Source organism: Sycon ciliatum, chromosome 5 (genome assembly GCF_964019385.1).
Source record: "Sycon ciliatum chromosome 5, ocSycCili1.1, whole genome shotgun sequence".
Taxonomy (NCBI): domain Eukaryota; kingdom Metazoa; phylum Porifera; class Calcarea; order Leucosolenida; family Sycettidae; genus Sycon; species Sycon ciliatum.
In genome coordinates, this window is record NC_088647.1 from 14281263 (window position 1) to 14297703 (window position 16441).

At 49.1% G+C, this 16441-nt stretch overlaps 1 protein-coding gene across 4 annotated transcripts in view; it reads left to right on the forward strand.

The window, feature by feature from the left end:
- The first annotated feature begins 4580 nt into the window (after positions 1–4580).
- Positions 4581–16441, forward strand: part of LOC135817730 (uncharacterized) — an 85588-nt gene continuing 73727 nt past the window's right edge. For 2 of the 4 annotated variants that reach the window (XM_065330965.1, XM_065330967.1), the window contains exons 1-9: positions 4583–4905; positions 5831–5987; positions 6980–7078; positions 7242–7344; positions 8239–8302; positions 8441–8521; positions 13644–13707; positions 13920–14005; positions 15062–15180. In XM_065330965.1, the coding sequence (XP_065187037.1) occupies positions 4712–4905; positions 5831–5987; positions 6980–7078; positions 7242–7344; positions 8239–8302; positions 8441–8521; positions 13644–13707; positions 13920–14005; positions 15062–15180 (967 nt within the window). In that variant the 5' untranslated portion in view covers positions 4583–4711. Of the gene's footprint in view, positions 4906–5830; positions 5988–6979; positions 7079–7241; positions 7345–8238; positions 8303–8440; positions 8522–13643; positions 13708–13919; positions 14006–15061; positions 15181–16441 lie in introns of all 4 variants that reach the window. The other 2 variants (XM_065330968.1, XM_065330969.1) reach the window with 2 other exon arrangements.

Below are 16441 nucleotides of genomic sequence, written 5' to 3' on the forward strand. Positions count from 1 at the left end.
AGAGCAAGTCATACCTGCAAACCCTTGCAAACCTGAGATCGGGACAATGACATACCCGGTACCTAGGTACAAGTATGAAACATGAAAGTGTATACAAATAATTGAGATAGTTGGCAGGTGTGGCAAGTGCACAGCGAGAAGTGGTGGGGGGGGGGGGGGGGGGGGGAGGTGCACACTCAAGTACTAGAGAAGTGGGGAGGTGCACACTCAAGTACTGGTGCATGACATCATGCAACCTTTATGTCTAAGTGAAGATTAAAATGAGCAAACAGGAATGGCACAACGCACGCCACACATCAATGCTCTTCTGTGGTACGACATAGCACGAGGGGAGGGGGAAGGAGGTCCTCTGCCTTTTCTGCCCCCCCCCCCCCAACAATCAAGTGAGTGTTGATGGAGACGACCTATAGCAGAGCTCTCTCCCTGCAGTACTGTGCAGCTACGTAGATAATACATGTTCCGTGGCACTACTTGGCCTTCTTCAGAAAGCGTATTTTGGCTCCTGTGTTCATCTCCGCAGCAAAGCACCACTTTCCTAAAGGCACTGCAACGGACGCCCTGCAGCCAGTCCTCGGGTGTGCCCCAGTCAGCAGGCGTTGATCACAATCCAGACGTAACACTATGCTATCTCCAGGCTGCCACGGTTGTCCAAGCTCTTCACTGCTGCCAACACAATATTGTTGTACATTGCCACCATGAAAGCTAACCCATCCCAGAAATGGGTCGTTTCGCGAACATTCCGAAACAGCTTTGCAATTTTCCTTCGTGACTCCAATGAACATTCCCTTTCCAGTGTCCTTGACTTCCATGGTGCACTCCACAACACCGTGGCAATAGCTGCCCAGTGTGGAGACTGGTGCATACTTGCGACTGTCGGCACATCTCTCGATGCCATGGCCGTACGCCGACAGAGTGAAAGCTGACGCGTCGCAACTGAATTGATCAAAGGCGGGATGCACAAAGACGGTTCTCTTCAACTCTCCAGTTTGGGATGCACGTCCAACCAGGTCTCCAAGCTCTGCTTCCTGGCCTCGCTCCCCACCTGTTGCAAACGCAATGTAGGATATATCAATGTCTGCATCGGATGGCAGGTCGGGTAAACATTCCTCGCTGCAATCAACAATATCCTTGATTTGCTTGTCCAAGATCTTCTTCGCAGCCAGAAGGTGGATGTTGTCCAGTTTCTGAATAAGAAACTCACAGGCGTCCAGCTGATATCGCTTTGTACTCGCAACGTCCGCTCGCTTCTCCAGCTGTTTCAGAGCTTTCCAACGCACTGCATCCAGCTGATTCAGAAGATCGTGTTCCCTCTGTCCCACGGCTTTGATGTAGTGTTCGAAGTCAGTATAAATCTCTTTCGACAACGCTTCAATTTTACTATTGATATTAGGAGTGCGAACTGCAATGCAGTCTCCAGCATCATCGAGCTTATCTCTCCAGGAATCGCTGCAATCACTGAGCTGTGTCCTCCATTCTTCTCGTACCCGCTCAGCTGCTGTCTGAATTCCTTCGAGACCTGGCGAGCAGTTGATGTGGGTTCTCTCACATATCTCACAGGCTACTGCCCTGCAGTCGTTGCAGTAAGTTCTCGCGGCGAAGTGTGGGTGCATGGGGCACAATTGTGAGGAGACGTTTTGTCTTGCCGCGGATATTGCTGCCAGGCGCACCACTTGGTGGTTACGAGAACTTCTCTTTCTCGAATGCACCCTGCCATGACCATCACATAAGTACCATTTACATTCCACGCATCGTGTTACAGCGGGCTCAAGCTCCCCTTCGCACTCCGGATTTTGACAGAATGGTTGCCCGTCCGATCCGTGGCCACCACCAGCACTAGCACTCGCTTCGCTTTCATTCAACTGGCCGCTAGGCTGCTGCTCAGATCTTGGCCAGTCCACAAGCGATTCCTCCAGTCTCACACCTGGAAGCGCACAGCCCGCCACCTTCAAGCACTTGAAGCAGGACACTGTGGCATCCACGCTGTTGACGTATTGCGTCAGACACGGCACGCACATCGCGTGCAAACAGCTCAGCAGCTTCAACGATTCTGCCTCACTTTGGCCGCAAGCGACACACCGAACTGATTTCAGCAGCTCAGCTGGCTCGTCAGACCTAGCGGACTCGGGCAATCCTTCCACCACCTCCATGTTTCCAGAGATCTGTATTTCTAGCAATGTCAGTGTTGGGGATTGTTATCTACTAATACTATGCTTACGGTACTGTCAATTAAACTATTACTTGCACAATGCAGTTTGCTTCATGCCTTTAACCAATCAAAATAATAGTAGTTTTGCCAGCTAACAGCTAACTGAGTCTGTCCTTCAAAGAGAAAACGCACAAAGCTTCTGGCTACAGTAGAATGTCAAGTACAGCTCTCGCCGGACAGAACTCATGAACCCACATGGTAATCCGTTGATTCCATCTCCATTTGGTCCGTCCATTCATGTACATGTGGTCACTAGTCCTGCAGCCTGCACGGGCTCTTTTTGTTTCGACCAAACGGGACCACACGACGCTTGCAGACACTTGCACGAACAGTTCACCAGCAGCACTCCACGACAGCAAGTAGGTAGATCTACTCCTGACCAGCTTGTTTCGTTCCGTACGATGATGGGAACTCAGAGGAGAGCAGAATGATGTTGAATGAGAGGGTTGAATAAGGCAACACTACAATTGGAGGTCATGACTTTGTGTATGCACTCGACTAACTCACATTATGTGACAGCCTGCCTGACACAAACCGAAATAGTGAAGAATGGAGGTGCTTTGAGCCCTGCCAACAAACAGAAGTGCTACTTCAATCACAAAGAGAAAGAGAGGTAAACAAACTATTCATTGTAGGTTGCGCTGTACATGTACATTTCGATACTGGAGTGGTGACAAAGAAAGGTGCGAAGTAGAAGCAGGCGACAGGCAACACAATCATATCGGATGTCGCTGACTTGTGTGTTGGTGAAGTATAAATTTGTCTTGTGGCAATTATTTTCAGGTGTGATGTTAGACGTCCGATATGATTTCGTCGGCTGTCACCTGGCTTCTACATGGTAATCATTCTTTCCTAGTTCTACTTCACACCTTTCTCAACTGCTTCAACTAATGAACTATTGCTGGCTGCTCGCGATCCGTCGCTTCGTTCCTCGCGAGCTGCTCGATGCGATGCCGCGGCTTTGCATCGATTGCGTCGTCGTCGTCGTCGTTGTTGCTCCTTCTGGTTGTGCTTGCAACTACATGTACTTGGTAGTGTAAGTGAAACAATGTCGTCCTGTGTGGTGAGGCCTCGAGGGTGAATAATGGGTATCCGGACTTCTGGTATATTTCCAAAAAGAACCTCGGAATGGAAGAACCTGAGACTTGAGAGTATGTCTGGCCCCCTTCCGCGAAGTTCCGGTCAGGACATTCGGCCGCTCTCGGACCCGATGTCCAGTGCCTAATCCTGGCCTCGGCAGCGTGAGGGAGCGCTGCCCAGGAGATCTACGCAGTAGCCATCGTTACCATTCGTGCTCATTGCTGGCCGCTCGCGCGATCGCTCGCTTCCTTCCTCGGCCTCGTGCGCTGGATGCTTTGCATCGATTTCGTTGTTGTTGTGCTGCTGCTGCTGCTGCTGCTGCTGCTGCGGTGGAGGTGGTGACAGGTCATGGTGGTGGTGGTCGTCGTCGTTGTTCCTGTTGCTTGTGCTTTCAACTACCGGTACTTGGTCCTGAAGTGAACCTTTGTCTTCTTGTGTGGCGAGGGTGAAGAATGGGTGTCTGGACTCCTGGTATCTTTCCATAAAGAACCTTGAAATCCTGAGAGTATGTCTAGCCAATTCCCCCGGTCATCACAACTGTACCTAATACAGTAAAACCTGTCAAGGCGACCACTCGGATAATGCGACCACCTGTTAAAGAAGACCACTGGAGCCAGGACCAAGGGATGGTACTTCCCCTGGATAAGGAGACCACCTGGCAACAGAGACCACATTTTGAAGATCCCTTGACTCCCTTGAGCGGTCGTCTTAGACAAGTAGTTTCACTGTACATGTAGATCTACTTATACAGTCATCATTCATCACGAACTCATAGATCTATACTACTCGTGCCGGATGGCCATGATCATGCCAAGGACGTGGACCATGCCCATGCCCCCATGGTGGACGACGTGGACTGATGTCGTGTCACGGATCGGTGATGATAGCAATGCCAACCGAGCCCGAACGGTTCAACCGGCCTTTTCCTTTGGCTTTGGCTTTGTAGGGCAAGCAGGACCATGCCAGATTCTTTATTTTGCTTTCGAGCTTCGTGGCGACCACGTACATTTTGTACAGTCATGCAAATCTTCGGATTTCGTGTTCCGAAACTGCGAAAGGCAAACCAGGGAGTCGTAAAGCTTCCTGATTCCCGATTCCTGTTAGATGTAGATACATGTATCTACATGTCAGATTGTAAACATTTTCTGAGGGTCACCGAAGCAGGGATATGCGTGTGTATGACTGTGTAGTCAGTCCTAGATCCTGGACCTGGGGACATGACATTGATTGACATCAGGGAGTAGAAAAATACATTAAATTTTCATTACTCTCTGATTGACATCCTGACATTACTCATTAGTGGCGACCGTAGTCGGTTTAAACGTTTGCTTGTGGCCAAATGCAAACTGAGCAAGAAACAAAATAATTACGTGGTCAGACCATTCGTGCTTGTCGGAAGGCTCTGCCTTTCGCTTCCTTGCGAACATGGTGTCGCTGGTAGTGGCCGTTTGCTACTACATGTACTCCATATTGGGAGTTGTGTCACTTGTTTCAATGGCTAAGAGTGGTAGCGGGCAAGGGCGAAACGTTACGGTTAGCGACGATAGCTTCGTCAACAGCCTGGGCATGCAAATGGTGAAGATTCCTGCCGGGCATTTCATCATCGGATACAGTGATAGGTAGGTTATAAGGTTATAAAATAATGAACACGGTGCTGTAGATCATATCGACCTCTACATGCATGCTTCGTTGTTCTTTGGTCTCAGTATTGTGTTGTTGGCCTCTGAATGATTATGGAGAGTTGCATGATCTGACGTTTGCACGAAATGAATGAATGGCGAAAATGGTCTCGCAACAGACAGGCCTGGAAATCCCTTTTGTCCGGGAGGTTTCATCAATCACTTTGAAATTGCATCATTACATGTTTTACTACTAATCTGTTACACGCGTACAAAGAACAGTGCAGTGTGTCCAACCATTGCCACGTTCCAAGGCAGGACACCCATATCAAATGTATACAAAGGCAATTCTCTCCCATGTAAATGTACACAACTGTTTTTGTCCAAAGAAGGACAGTCCTGCTCAAAGCAGGACCGTGTTGGACAGTCTGACAGTGATACACCCAATACCCCAGGTTGGCAAGTGAAAATTATGAGCTCGAGAATGGAGCAAAGTCACACTCACAACATGAACCAGAGTCGGCAATTCTTGGGCAGTAGGTGGGGAGGGGGGGGGGGGGCTAGAAGTTTACCCATTTGATACTTTTAGCTCTCCTAATGGGGATGGCTCTTGCTGGGACCACATTAGAACTTGACCTACTTCAAGTAGCATTGTGTTGCTTGGACCGTTCATACAGCTCAATAATTGACAACAGAGTCAATGTAGTTCCCTTTCTTCGAAACATCAATTCAAGCCACGCACGCTCCAACTGTGACAGTAGCGAGCGCAGGACTGCAGGCAAGGACACGAGAGAGGGATCCATTGTAGATGGTGCGGCACGAAAATACTGCATCCATCTCCGCAGTATGATCTGGCCCCATGACCCCACGCTCACAGGGTAGCCTGTGGTATAGAATATCTGCTGTACTGTTTGTTGTGTTGAAGTCCCTTGCCGGAGGAGCTCACACAAGGTCAGATCCAGCGCGAGGATGGCGATTACGACGAAGAGCCCAACCACCCGGTCGCCATTTCGGGCAATTTCTACATGTCGGCCTTGGAGGTCAGCAATGCTCAGTTTGAAGAGTTCAACATCAGCCACAAGGTTAGATGTTTCACATGTTACGTGCAACTGTTTGTCTTCCATCATGTCTGCTCACTGCATCCGATTGCAAGTTGAGTCCGTGTATGCCTCATCAATGTACAAGATCAACTCTTGCTATCTGTTAACCTCTACGAGTGACCTGTTAACATTGTACTTTGATTGGGCAGGCCCGGCGGAACCGGTCCGGTTGGCCAGGCCATGGCCGGACCAACGTTTTGGCCACCAACGTGTGTTTACTGCTGAAGCTGAAGGGGTCATGTGTACACACTCTATATCATACACAAACTGTATGAAAGGCCAGGGTATGGCCGGACCCATCAAAAACTGCTTCCACCAGTCCTGTTGGGGGGGGGGGGGGGGCCTCATGTTGAAACTTGGCTCTGGGTTGTACACTGTGATCTGGGTGGCTTGGGTTTTCTAACGTTCTGTCTACACAGAATCCCCCCTCCTTGTTCCCTTCGATGGAGGTCTGCATTCTTCATAGCCCTTGGGGGTTGATATACTAGTCAGGGGCGTCGGAAGGTATTTTAGTGTGATACGGCCAGCCATCTGAAGTACAATTTACTCGTGGGGGAGGGATGGCCGAGCCGAAAATTTTGGAAATTTAGAGCCCAAATCAGTGCATTTTATTGATTCACGGGGTACTTGGGGCAAATAGTGGTACGGTCAATACCGTAGTGACCGTACCGTGTGCGACACCCCTGCTAGTAACTCAGGATTCCCCCTAAGGATTACATTATAGTATAGCCTTGAGCTGATCCGACACATGGTGAATGCATCCTGGATGTACTGGTATTGCACTGCGGTGCATTGAGAGTCCTCCATCAACAAGTACTCGTTCTGGCCAAGCTGATACGCCTGGACTGGGAACTGATCCGTTCACCTTTAATCCAGATTAATCGCTGAAGCAGTTAGGACCGGCAGGGCCCATGATAAAATTAAACCCGTGTCTTGAGTTTCGCTATGATTGTTATGTCATGATTATCTCTTAGGCCATGCGTGGACACATGAACTTCTCCTTCGACGACAACGAAGCGGCAATCTTCATCAGCTGGTACGAAGCGGTGGAGTTTTGCAAGTGGCTGTCTGAGGTAAAGTCATTTTGTTTTTGCTGTGCTAGATTATCTCTGAAATATTAGTAATTTTGGGCATTAGTGCCATCGAAAAATGTTGGTCTCTATTACAGCCTTGAAGTGACAGTGAAAACGGCCTCTCATTTTCTGTGTGTGTGTGTAATTATAATCGTCTATGCAGAAGGAGAACCGGACATATCGTCTACCGACCGAAGCCGAGTGGGAGTTTGCTGCCAGAGCAGGCACCACTACCTACTTCAACACGGGAGATACATTCCCGAAAGGTAACACCTGACTAGCTGTGATGGGGGCTGCATGTGGTTGCCGGCTCCATGGTTTTGATGATCATCGAGGACAGCAAAAGCATCTTGCTGCATGTCTTGGGTTAAACAAGCCTCTCTGCAACACAAACAAACATTTGATGGAATCAAACCTATGAAATGTCTGGGGGAGCTGTACGGAGTGAGCATGTACATGTACATGTAAAATGGACATTTTCTTCCTAATTGACCCACTGAAACAACCCTCATGTGCAACATGCCCATTTAGGAATGCATTGCATAGATCAGGGCCGTACATAGGTGCAGTGTCTGCATTCCCGGGAACTAGATACACTGGCAGTCGTACACACCATTGTTTTCGTATAGTTCTCTAGAAAACCAGTTATAGAATTTCTGGCATAATGCTGGGTTTAGCAGGAAAGAGTTGCACATGTGCTGGTGGTGTTAGTTGGTCACTATTGTCCTGGGAGTTACTAATGCATCAGTGGTGAGCGGCGGGGTGTGGGCTCTGCATTATAGGTTCTAGGTGATTTCAATGGAGTACAGTACAGTGTGTCCGAAGACAGTCTAGCAGGTGTGGAGAATGAGCACGGGAGGATTTCAGTGCATTGTAATTCAATGCTGCTTAGTCGGACATGGCACTTACTAGTACTCAATCAGTACAGATCTAGCTGCAGTGTAACATGGTCATTACAGTACTAGTGCCCTTACCAAGGTGTTCTGTTTTGGGCACTCACTGGCACTGGGTCCTCCATGAATCTAAGGTTTTCAGACAACCTCTTTCCTCAATATCGTCGCCTCTGTATCCTTGTCTCTGCATCCTTGTTTCTCAGTGTATCCTTGCCTCTGAATCCTTGCTGATACATCCCTGCCTTTGTATCCCTGCCTCTGCAACAGAGTATCAGAAATGTCAAGAGACTTCATGGTACCCAGCCGAAGCGCCTCCTTGCGGCTTCCCAAAGTAAGTCGTGCTGCACTCAGAACTTTCGATTGAGGGCCTTGATGCATGCTGCTGGTAGACGGAGCCACAAGAGCAGACACTCAGGAAGAAGATGTGTGTGCTTGTCAACTGTGTGTTCATGGTTCTGTGCGAGTACAGGCTGACAACGAACACAAGTGGACCCAATGCGTACGGACTACATGACATGCATGGCAATGTGGAGGAGTGGACCATGAGCTGGTGGGTGCATACAGTAGTTATGGCTGAGAGGGTTCGGTTTCATAAATCAAGATTTGTGGACCTGAAATCCACAAGAATTGGGATTATTATTTTCTTTACCTGCAGCACCAATATTGCGCATATGGAAATACAAGTAGTGTCTAAAATTGTACTATACTACAGTCTGGACTCTTGTACTATACTACAATCTGGACTTGGATGGAGAGCCAAGTAACCTGTCGTCCACATGTATCAAAGGAGGCGAAATCGCCTGTTTGTGGTGCGACGTTAAATAAACTTCTACAACAACAACAACAAGTAACTTGTAGTTCCTTGGTCCTTTTTCTTTGCTATAAATTATTATATTATTATATGCATGTTCGCGTTGATGTCAACAATGTTCACATCTTCGCATATGCCAGAACCAAATGATCAGCTGTATGATACTGTAGAGGCAAGAATGCATTTTAACGGTACAACACAACGGACAATATACTTTACTATGGTGATTGCCAGCATGGTTGGTGACTACCGAAACCTATGCGGGGAAATAATAGCCATGATGGAGTGGTAGATGCCAGCATACTGTGGCCTTCCTCAATATAGAGCACGGCAAAAGTCTCTCCACTCCTCGCGACTAGCTGCGGTAGATCGAAGGCTGTCTAGGTCCGCTGCTGTCTTTAATTTGCCCATGTTCTTCTTCTCCAAATCCCTGGACAGGGTTGTGACCAACGTTGTTCTTGGTCGCCCTCGGAACGACCCTTCTCGACATACAAAGTATGCCTTCATTGCCATCACTGCCGGGGTATCGCCAGGAAGCCGCAGGACATGGCCCATCAGTCTCCATCGGGCACGCTTGACCGTTGCGCTGATTGGTTCCGCACCACAGCGGGAGTATATGTTGATGTTGGAGATGCGCTGTGGCCAACGGACGCCAATCAGGGACCTCAGCTGCCTTCTGTGGAAGGAATCGAGCCTCTCCTCAGTTGCTGCTGTCAAGCCCCAAGTGCCACAGTTGTACAGCAAAATTGGGACAATCAGGGCATTGTACAGGCGGAGCCGAACCCGCTCGCTGACCTGTTTGCTGCGACGCCAGAGAGAGAACATGGACTGATATGCTGCTGATGCCAGCTGCTTTCTCCGGATCACGTCTTGTTCGTCGCCGATGAGAGAGCCCAGCTTTCTTGTCGAGCGCCAATCTTCTGCTATACGGTCCTTCTCCCGGCGAAATGTTGTCCTCTCTGTCTTGTCATGGTTGACGCGTAAATGCCATTCACCCAGTACCTCCGCTGCAATGGGTTCGATATCCGTCAGCCACTGCCTCGAACTACTTATGAAGTCGGTATCATCTGCGTAGATCACTTCTGGGGGTAGGTGTTGGTCCTGTAGTGGACGGGGAGGTGCTGCGGCTCTGAAATCACGAAGAGCTGACTCTAGATATACAACAAAGAGAACTGGTGATAGTGCATCACTTTGTGGTGTTCCCACGTTGGTGTTGAAGAGCGATGACATATCGGTGCCTAAGCGGATGCGTAGGGTAGTGTTACACAGAAGCACGCGGATGAGTCGGATGTTGTCTTCGCCGACAATGGGTTCCATTACTGTCAAAAGCTTGGCCCTGGAAACAGTGTCGAATGCCTTCGACATGTCTATCCCGAGCACTTCAATTGTTGTGCGGTGTTTCTGGGTTAATGCAGCGAGCCAGCGATGGGTCCACACAGCATCAGCGGTTGACCTTCCAGGTCGGAAACCACTGTGGGTAGCGCTCAAATAATCGTTGACAGCTGGCTGAATCCTCCGGAGAGCCAGCAGTGAAACAGCTTTCCGTACAGAGTCCAAAAGAACAATGGGCCTTAGATTGGCTGGTGGACCTCGCTTCTTATTTGGCTTTTGGAGAGGGATGACGATTCCTGATCCCAGATCAAGAGGGCTATGATGCATTGCTGGAACATACGATTAAGGCAATCAGTTAGGTTTCCGATTAACATGGGCCCTGCATACTTCAGCAGCTCCGCTGCTTCACCGTCTGGGCCTGACGATCTGTTGTTGTTCAGCCTGGTGATACTTTGCTGCAGCTCTTCAGTCGTAATAGGTCGTTGTAATGGCCTTGGCTCTCCGACAAAGGGTTCCAGGACTCCGCCACCTGGCACGCTGAATTGTTTACAAAAATGGCCTTTGATAATATCAACGGACTCCGCTGCATTGCCAACAATATGGCCATCGACATCCTCAACAACTGGTCTTGGTGCTTTCTTCCTTGTCAACAGTGCAACAGCCCTGTACATTTGGGCTCCATCCTTCTGCCTCTCCACTTCCTCTGCCATAGCATCTAGTCTCCGCTCAGCATTCTCCCTGCAGCGTCTTCGAATCTCATGCGATATACGGTTTCGCTCTTGCTTGAGCTGTGCGGCCTTGTCATTGCCGACGGTATTCATAATACGGAGACGCAAATCCTTCTGTGTTTTCGATAATGCATCAATCTCCGGGTCCAGTGTGCAACGCCTATTTCTCGGCTTGTTGGCATATCCCACTGCAGCAGCAGCAGCCTGCTTGATGGCACTCATGGCTTTGCTGAGGTATTCTTGGCTCGATTCATCCGCAGAAGGCAGTGGTAACATTCTCTCCACTTCCTTACGGTACTTCTGTTGAGCACCAGTGCTCTGCACTAGTTTTGGCACATTGAATTGTTTCTTAGTAGAGGAGACCGTTCGTGCTACATCATGCTTTGCCATTGTCCCGTAGAGTCTGTCGAGCTGGATGTCGGCCACAACCAAACGATGGTCTGTGGAAATGCAAATGCCTCCGTAGCTCCGGCTGTCCCTCAGCAGTCGCCTTTGCCCTTCTCTACACACGACATAATCAATCTGGTTGTAGATTGGTACAGTCTTTCCAGAACCCATGTCTCTCCGATATCCTATCCAAGTGGTCTTGTGGCGTGCAGCATGCTGGAAAGTCGTGTTGGTAAAGTATAGCTTGTTTGACTCGCAGAAGTCCACCCGAGTCTGTCCATTGATATTCCTTCGGCCACGTCCATGACTTCCAAGCGATGACTCTCCCGCACGTCGAGTTCCAACTTTGGCGTTGAAATCACCAATAACATAAAATAGTGTACAATTTCGAATTTCATCATAAGCTTTTTGGAGTGCTGAGTAAAACAAATCCAGCTCGTCCGCCGATTGAGCACACCTCGCAGCAGTTGGAGCATAAACGTTGATGATACCAATATCGGCTCTTCCGGCGTTCCGTCTGTTTCCGTCGAGCCTGCCGCCATGACCTGTTTTCAAAATCCCGCTGAACGTAACGACGGCCACACGGTCTGAAACCTGCCAAAGCCGGTTGATATTTCCTGTGAAGCGTGAGGAGATAGCGAAGCCCAAACCATAATGCCGACACACAGGAGGAAAGCTGATGAGACGATAGCCGTCGGCTTCAGTATCCAGGTCCTTCACCAACTTCGTTTCTTGAATACAACAAATATCAACTCTGTAGGAATTTAATCCGCGTTTCAAACATTCCTGCTTCACTTTCGACGACAACCCTCGAACGTTGAGCGTCGCTATCCTAAGTGGCGCTATCCTAAGTGGCGCTATCCTAAGTGGCGCTAAAGAACGCCTTGGTTTACTGTTACAGTCCATTATAGTTCCGATAAATACAAACCCCGCCGAAGAGAGAGAGAAAGCGTAACCTTCCTCAACCAAATGCTACAGCCAAATATTCTTTGAGGGAGCTTCTATGGTGGTGGGGCTGAGACGGTGCTTGATATACAAAGCACAACCACCGTGAAGCAACCATGAACACACTTTCTCTGCTGGAGCTTTAAGTTGTTAGTCTGAAAGCATTCATAGGGTCGGCCAGCTGCTAAAATGAACAGTCAATGCATGGGAGAACCATTCCAACTAAACCAGCTGAACTTTGGTGTAGAAGTTGGCGTCTTGCAACATGGAGTCCCCACCCCATGTTCTGCCGAATTGACTGACCCTTGGCCGACTTTCCATTGCCATCTGGAGCACGCGAGGAGCACGTCCAACCGTCCACTTGGAAAACCTGCAAGAAAGTATCACTCCCTGCTCAATACACAGTGCTGTTGGGATTCAGTTCGGCTCGAGGAGATCAATGAAAGTCATGTCCTCCAGGAGCACTACGTTTTATAGTGCTTCAGCACAGCTTAGGAGGCCTCAAGTAGCAGCCCAAGTCTATATAACCTATGGAGTGGTGGGAAACAAACACTAGTAAGAGCCATTGGATATTACTAATGCTATCACCTCCAACATCCAGTTGAGCGCCTGTGGCGACAAACAACAATGCGATGCTTAGAAGTGTCGACTTCTGCAGTAATAGATATCATGAATTATTACTGCCAAAGTCGCTACTTCTACACGAACTGTTAGTTTGTGGAAATGGTACGGTGCGAATCAAGGTGCTACTATGTACGTGTCAGGGGTGCCAGGTGCTGGATTTACCACCTATGAGCTAGGTACGATATTTCTGCCAGAAGTAGACCAGTCCTGCTTTTGTTGAAACCAGCCTCAACACCAGTGTCATATTCCAGCACAGCACGGTTGTACTGGTAAGTGAACATGCAGGACCGATTATAGAGCTCACTGAGATGTGGTACGTCCTGTACCTCAGTTCCCAATTATCGCAGCGCCTTGTTTTGCACCGTAACAGGAACATATGGAGCAACCGACAGCCTGGCCACCTTACTTCTTGTTGGCTAGCATGGAATAGGCTGCTTGTTAATTGTCATCAGCAGTGCATGAAAGCCAGCGTGTGGGTTGCCGTCATGGGAAAATTCCCAGACTGCATCGACTTAGCGATGCATTATGTGTCACGAGAAGAATTCAAGTAGGTGTACTCCTGCAGAACTGCAACCCACTTGTGTGCACTAAGCGATTTCCCCGGACTGCTTGTCTGCATCAACATAATGTAGTCCAGCTGAGGACTTCTCTGTGACCGGTATCCTTGCCAAAGCTGCAAACTTTGATTTCATGTGCTTCAAAGTACTCTTGTTACTTGATGATTGGCTTCACAAGAAAACGGAATGGAAACCCTATGGTCGGAATGCAATCCTAGAGGACCAAGTCAGCGGTTCTGACGTGATTGTTACATTGGTGTGATATCTGATTCCTGCCATCTCCAATAGGTATGGCACATATACAAGACTGAATGAAACGGATCCCATGGGGCCACCGTCGGGAGAATTCAAGGTAAGGGCACCTTGCCTGCAGCCTCCCATGCCGGTTCAGGATACCGATCAGTGGAGGTGCCGGAAACTGCCGCTGCACTGTGATTTGTGAATTGACCCGAGAGCTCTGCACGTGCACGGTGATGCCCTCTATCGCCACTCCCCCCCCCCCCCCACACACACACCCGAACACACATGTCATTTTGTTTGCATGGCTCTGTTCCGTCCCTGCAGGTATCGCGTGGTGGCAGCCACTCCACCATTCTCTACTACTTGAGAAGTGCCAACCGCATGGGAACGGTGCCGGAGGACAAGAGCTGGTGAGTACGTGCAGGGTGCAGAGTACAGGGTGCAAGGTGCAGGGTACATAGAGTACAGGGTGCAATGTGTGCAGGGTACAGGGTGCAAGGTGCAGGGTGCATAGAGTACAGGGTGAAATGTGTGCAGGGTGACAGGGTGTAGAGTACAGGGCACAGGGTACAGGGTGTAGCAGTTGCGGCGGGCCAGTGTGCCGGGGAGGATGGAATGATGCACTGGAGTCGAGTAAAAGTCTCAAAAATTCAAAATACTATTTTGGTGAACCAGTCTGAACAGAGGGCCTATTCGTGTTAGTTCGCGGCTCTATTGCATGCGATCAGTATCTTTACTCGGTGATGCCCGCAGTCACTGCTGTGCTGCAGAACCATAACAATGAGTGTAGCCATGGCAAGGGAGATCTTATTTGTGAATATTGTTATTGTTATTATTAGGAGCTTCTCCGCACAGACATCAATACACAGTAAATATACACAGCATGTAAAGCTATCGCATAACACATAGAAGGAAGGTATAGCGGACCAAACTCATTGGGCCTCCCTGCCATACTGTAGAACGGGTAATTTTAGCGACTATTAATTTTAGCGTTTTCCCATTGTCAACCGGTTAGCGACGTTTTATTTTAGCGATTTGCAGCGATTTCACTCACGGATCACCAGTGCACTACTAATGTCTCAACGGATTAGCGACTTGAAACTTTAGCGAAAATGAGTTGATCGCTAAATTCGCTAGGGTTTTTACGTCGCTAAAATTACCCGTTCTACAGTATCCAGTGTGGTTGTGCTCTAGTGGTCATGTATCGCACAGCCCTTGCCATCCTTTCCAGGGGCGTCGGAAGGTAATTTAGCGTGGTACGGTCAGCCATCTGAAGTACAATTTACTCGTGGGGGAGGGGTGGCTGAGCTGAAAAATTTGGAAATTTAGAGCCCAAATCAGTGCATTTTATTGATTCGTGGGGTATTTGGGGCAAATAGTGATACGGTCAATACCGTAGTGACCGTACCGTGTGCGACGCCCCTGCTTTCGCTGGTCCTGCCTGTGTGAACACTGGTTGTCTACAGGTACATAGGGATGCGGGTTGTCATGGAGGATCCTTCCACGTCGGTGCCGCCACGGACGTCAGCTCAATACCGCTTCATGGCGGAGGATTACGAGAAGCACCATCCAAGAAACCGACCGGGTAATCAGCAAGTAGCTACTGGTCTACCCTCAGGCGTTGGTAGACAACCCCGGGGGTTCACTTTGTTTGCCTGATAACGAGTAGTATTTACTATCCAGACTTGAATGTACGCGTTTCAGGTGTCATGGGATTTTTTGACCATTGTCTAGTACGGAGGTAAAACCCGATATCGTACTAACGAGGGTAGACATCTATACTGTTGTGTTTTACGGATTCTTCCTTATTATGCTGATGTTGTACCATAGTGCCAGTACGGGTGAGGATGCCTCCTGTGGTAACTCAGGCTTTGTTGTTGCGGTGAACGTTCCATGTGCTGGTTCAGTATCAGTTCGGTGCTGAATATCGGGACTGATTGGCATGTTAGGCTACAGCAGGGAAAGTGCTACCTCTGGTCAATTACTGTTCGCCTTTTCTTTCTCCCTTGACCAGTTACCAAAACATGTACATGCCTGTCCGTGCCTGTCCGTGAGTTCCAGCGCAGGTTACATGTTTAAACATGGTTTATGCAGATGATGTCTGGAAAAGGATGATAGTAAGCTAAGCCTATAATCATACTGCAACCTGCGGGGACCATTGAATGCATCAGGCGCGTGCTCGGCGATGGGCACGGGGGGCACGTGCACCCCCAAAAATTTTCAATCTGGGTAATTGCAATTGTAATGTATGCAAATATGCTCTAAAATTCAAGAAAGGTTGCAAACAAATTGCAGAAAATTGCCGGGGGGCTCCCCTCGGCTCCCGTGCACCCCCCTAGTTGGGGGGCCGAGCACGCCCCTGTGCATGATATCTACGGATGAGCAATCCCTCCTGGCCAAGCACAGGTGAAGTACAGTGAGACCTGTCGAACTAAGCCGATCGCTCAAGGGACCTACAACATGTGGTCGCTGTGTACAGGTGCCGGTCTCCTCATCCAGGGTCCGACATTTGACTGGAAATCGTATCCCTTGGTCCTGGTCGTAGTGCCGGTCCTCTAGGACAGGTGGTCTCCTTATCAGAGTGGTCTCCTTATCAGAGTGGTCTCCTTATCAGAGTGGTCTCCTTATCAGAGTGGTCTCCTTATCAGAGTGGTCTCCTTATCAGAGTGGTCTCCTTATCAGAGTGGTCTCCTTATCAGAGTGGTCTCCTTATCAGAGTGGTCTCCTTATCAGAGTGGTCTCCTTATCAGAGTGGTCTCCTTATCAGAGTGGTCTCCTTATCAGAGTGGTCTCCTTATCAGAGCGGTCTCCTTATCAGAGTGGTCTCCTTATCAGAGTGGTCTCCT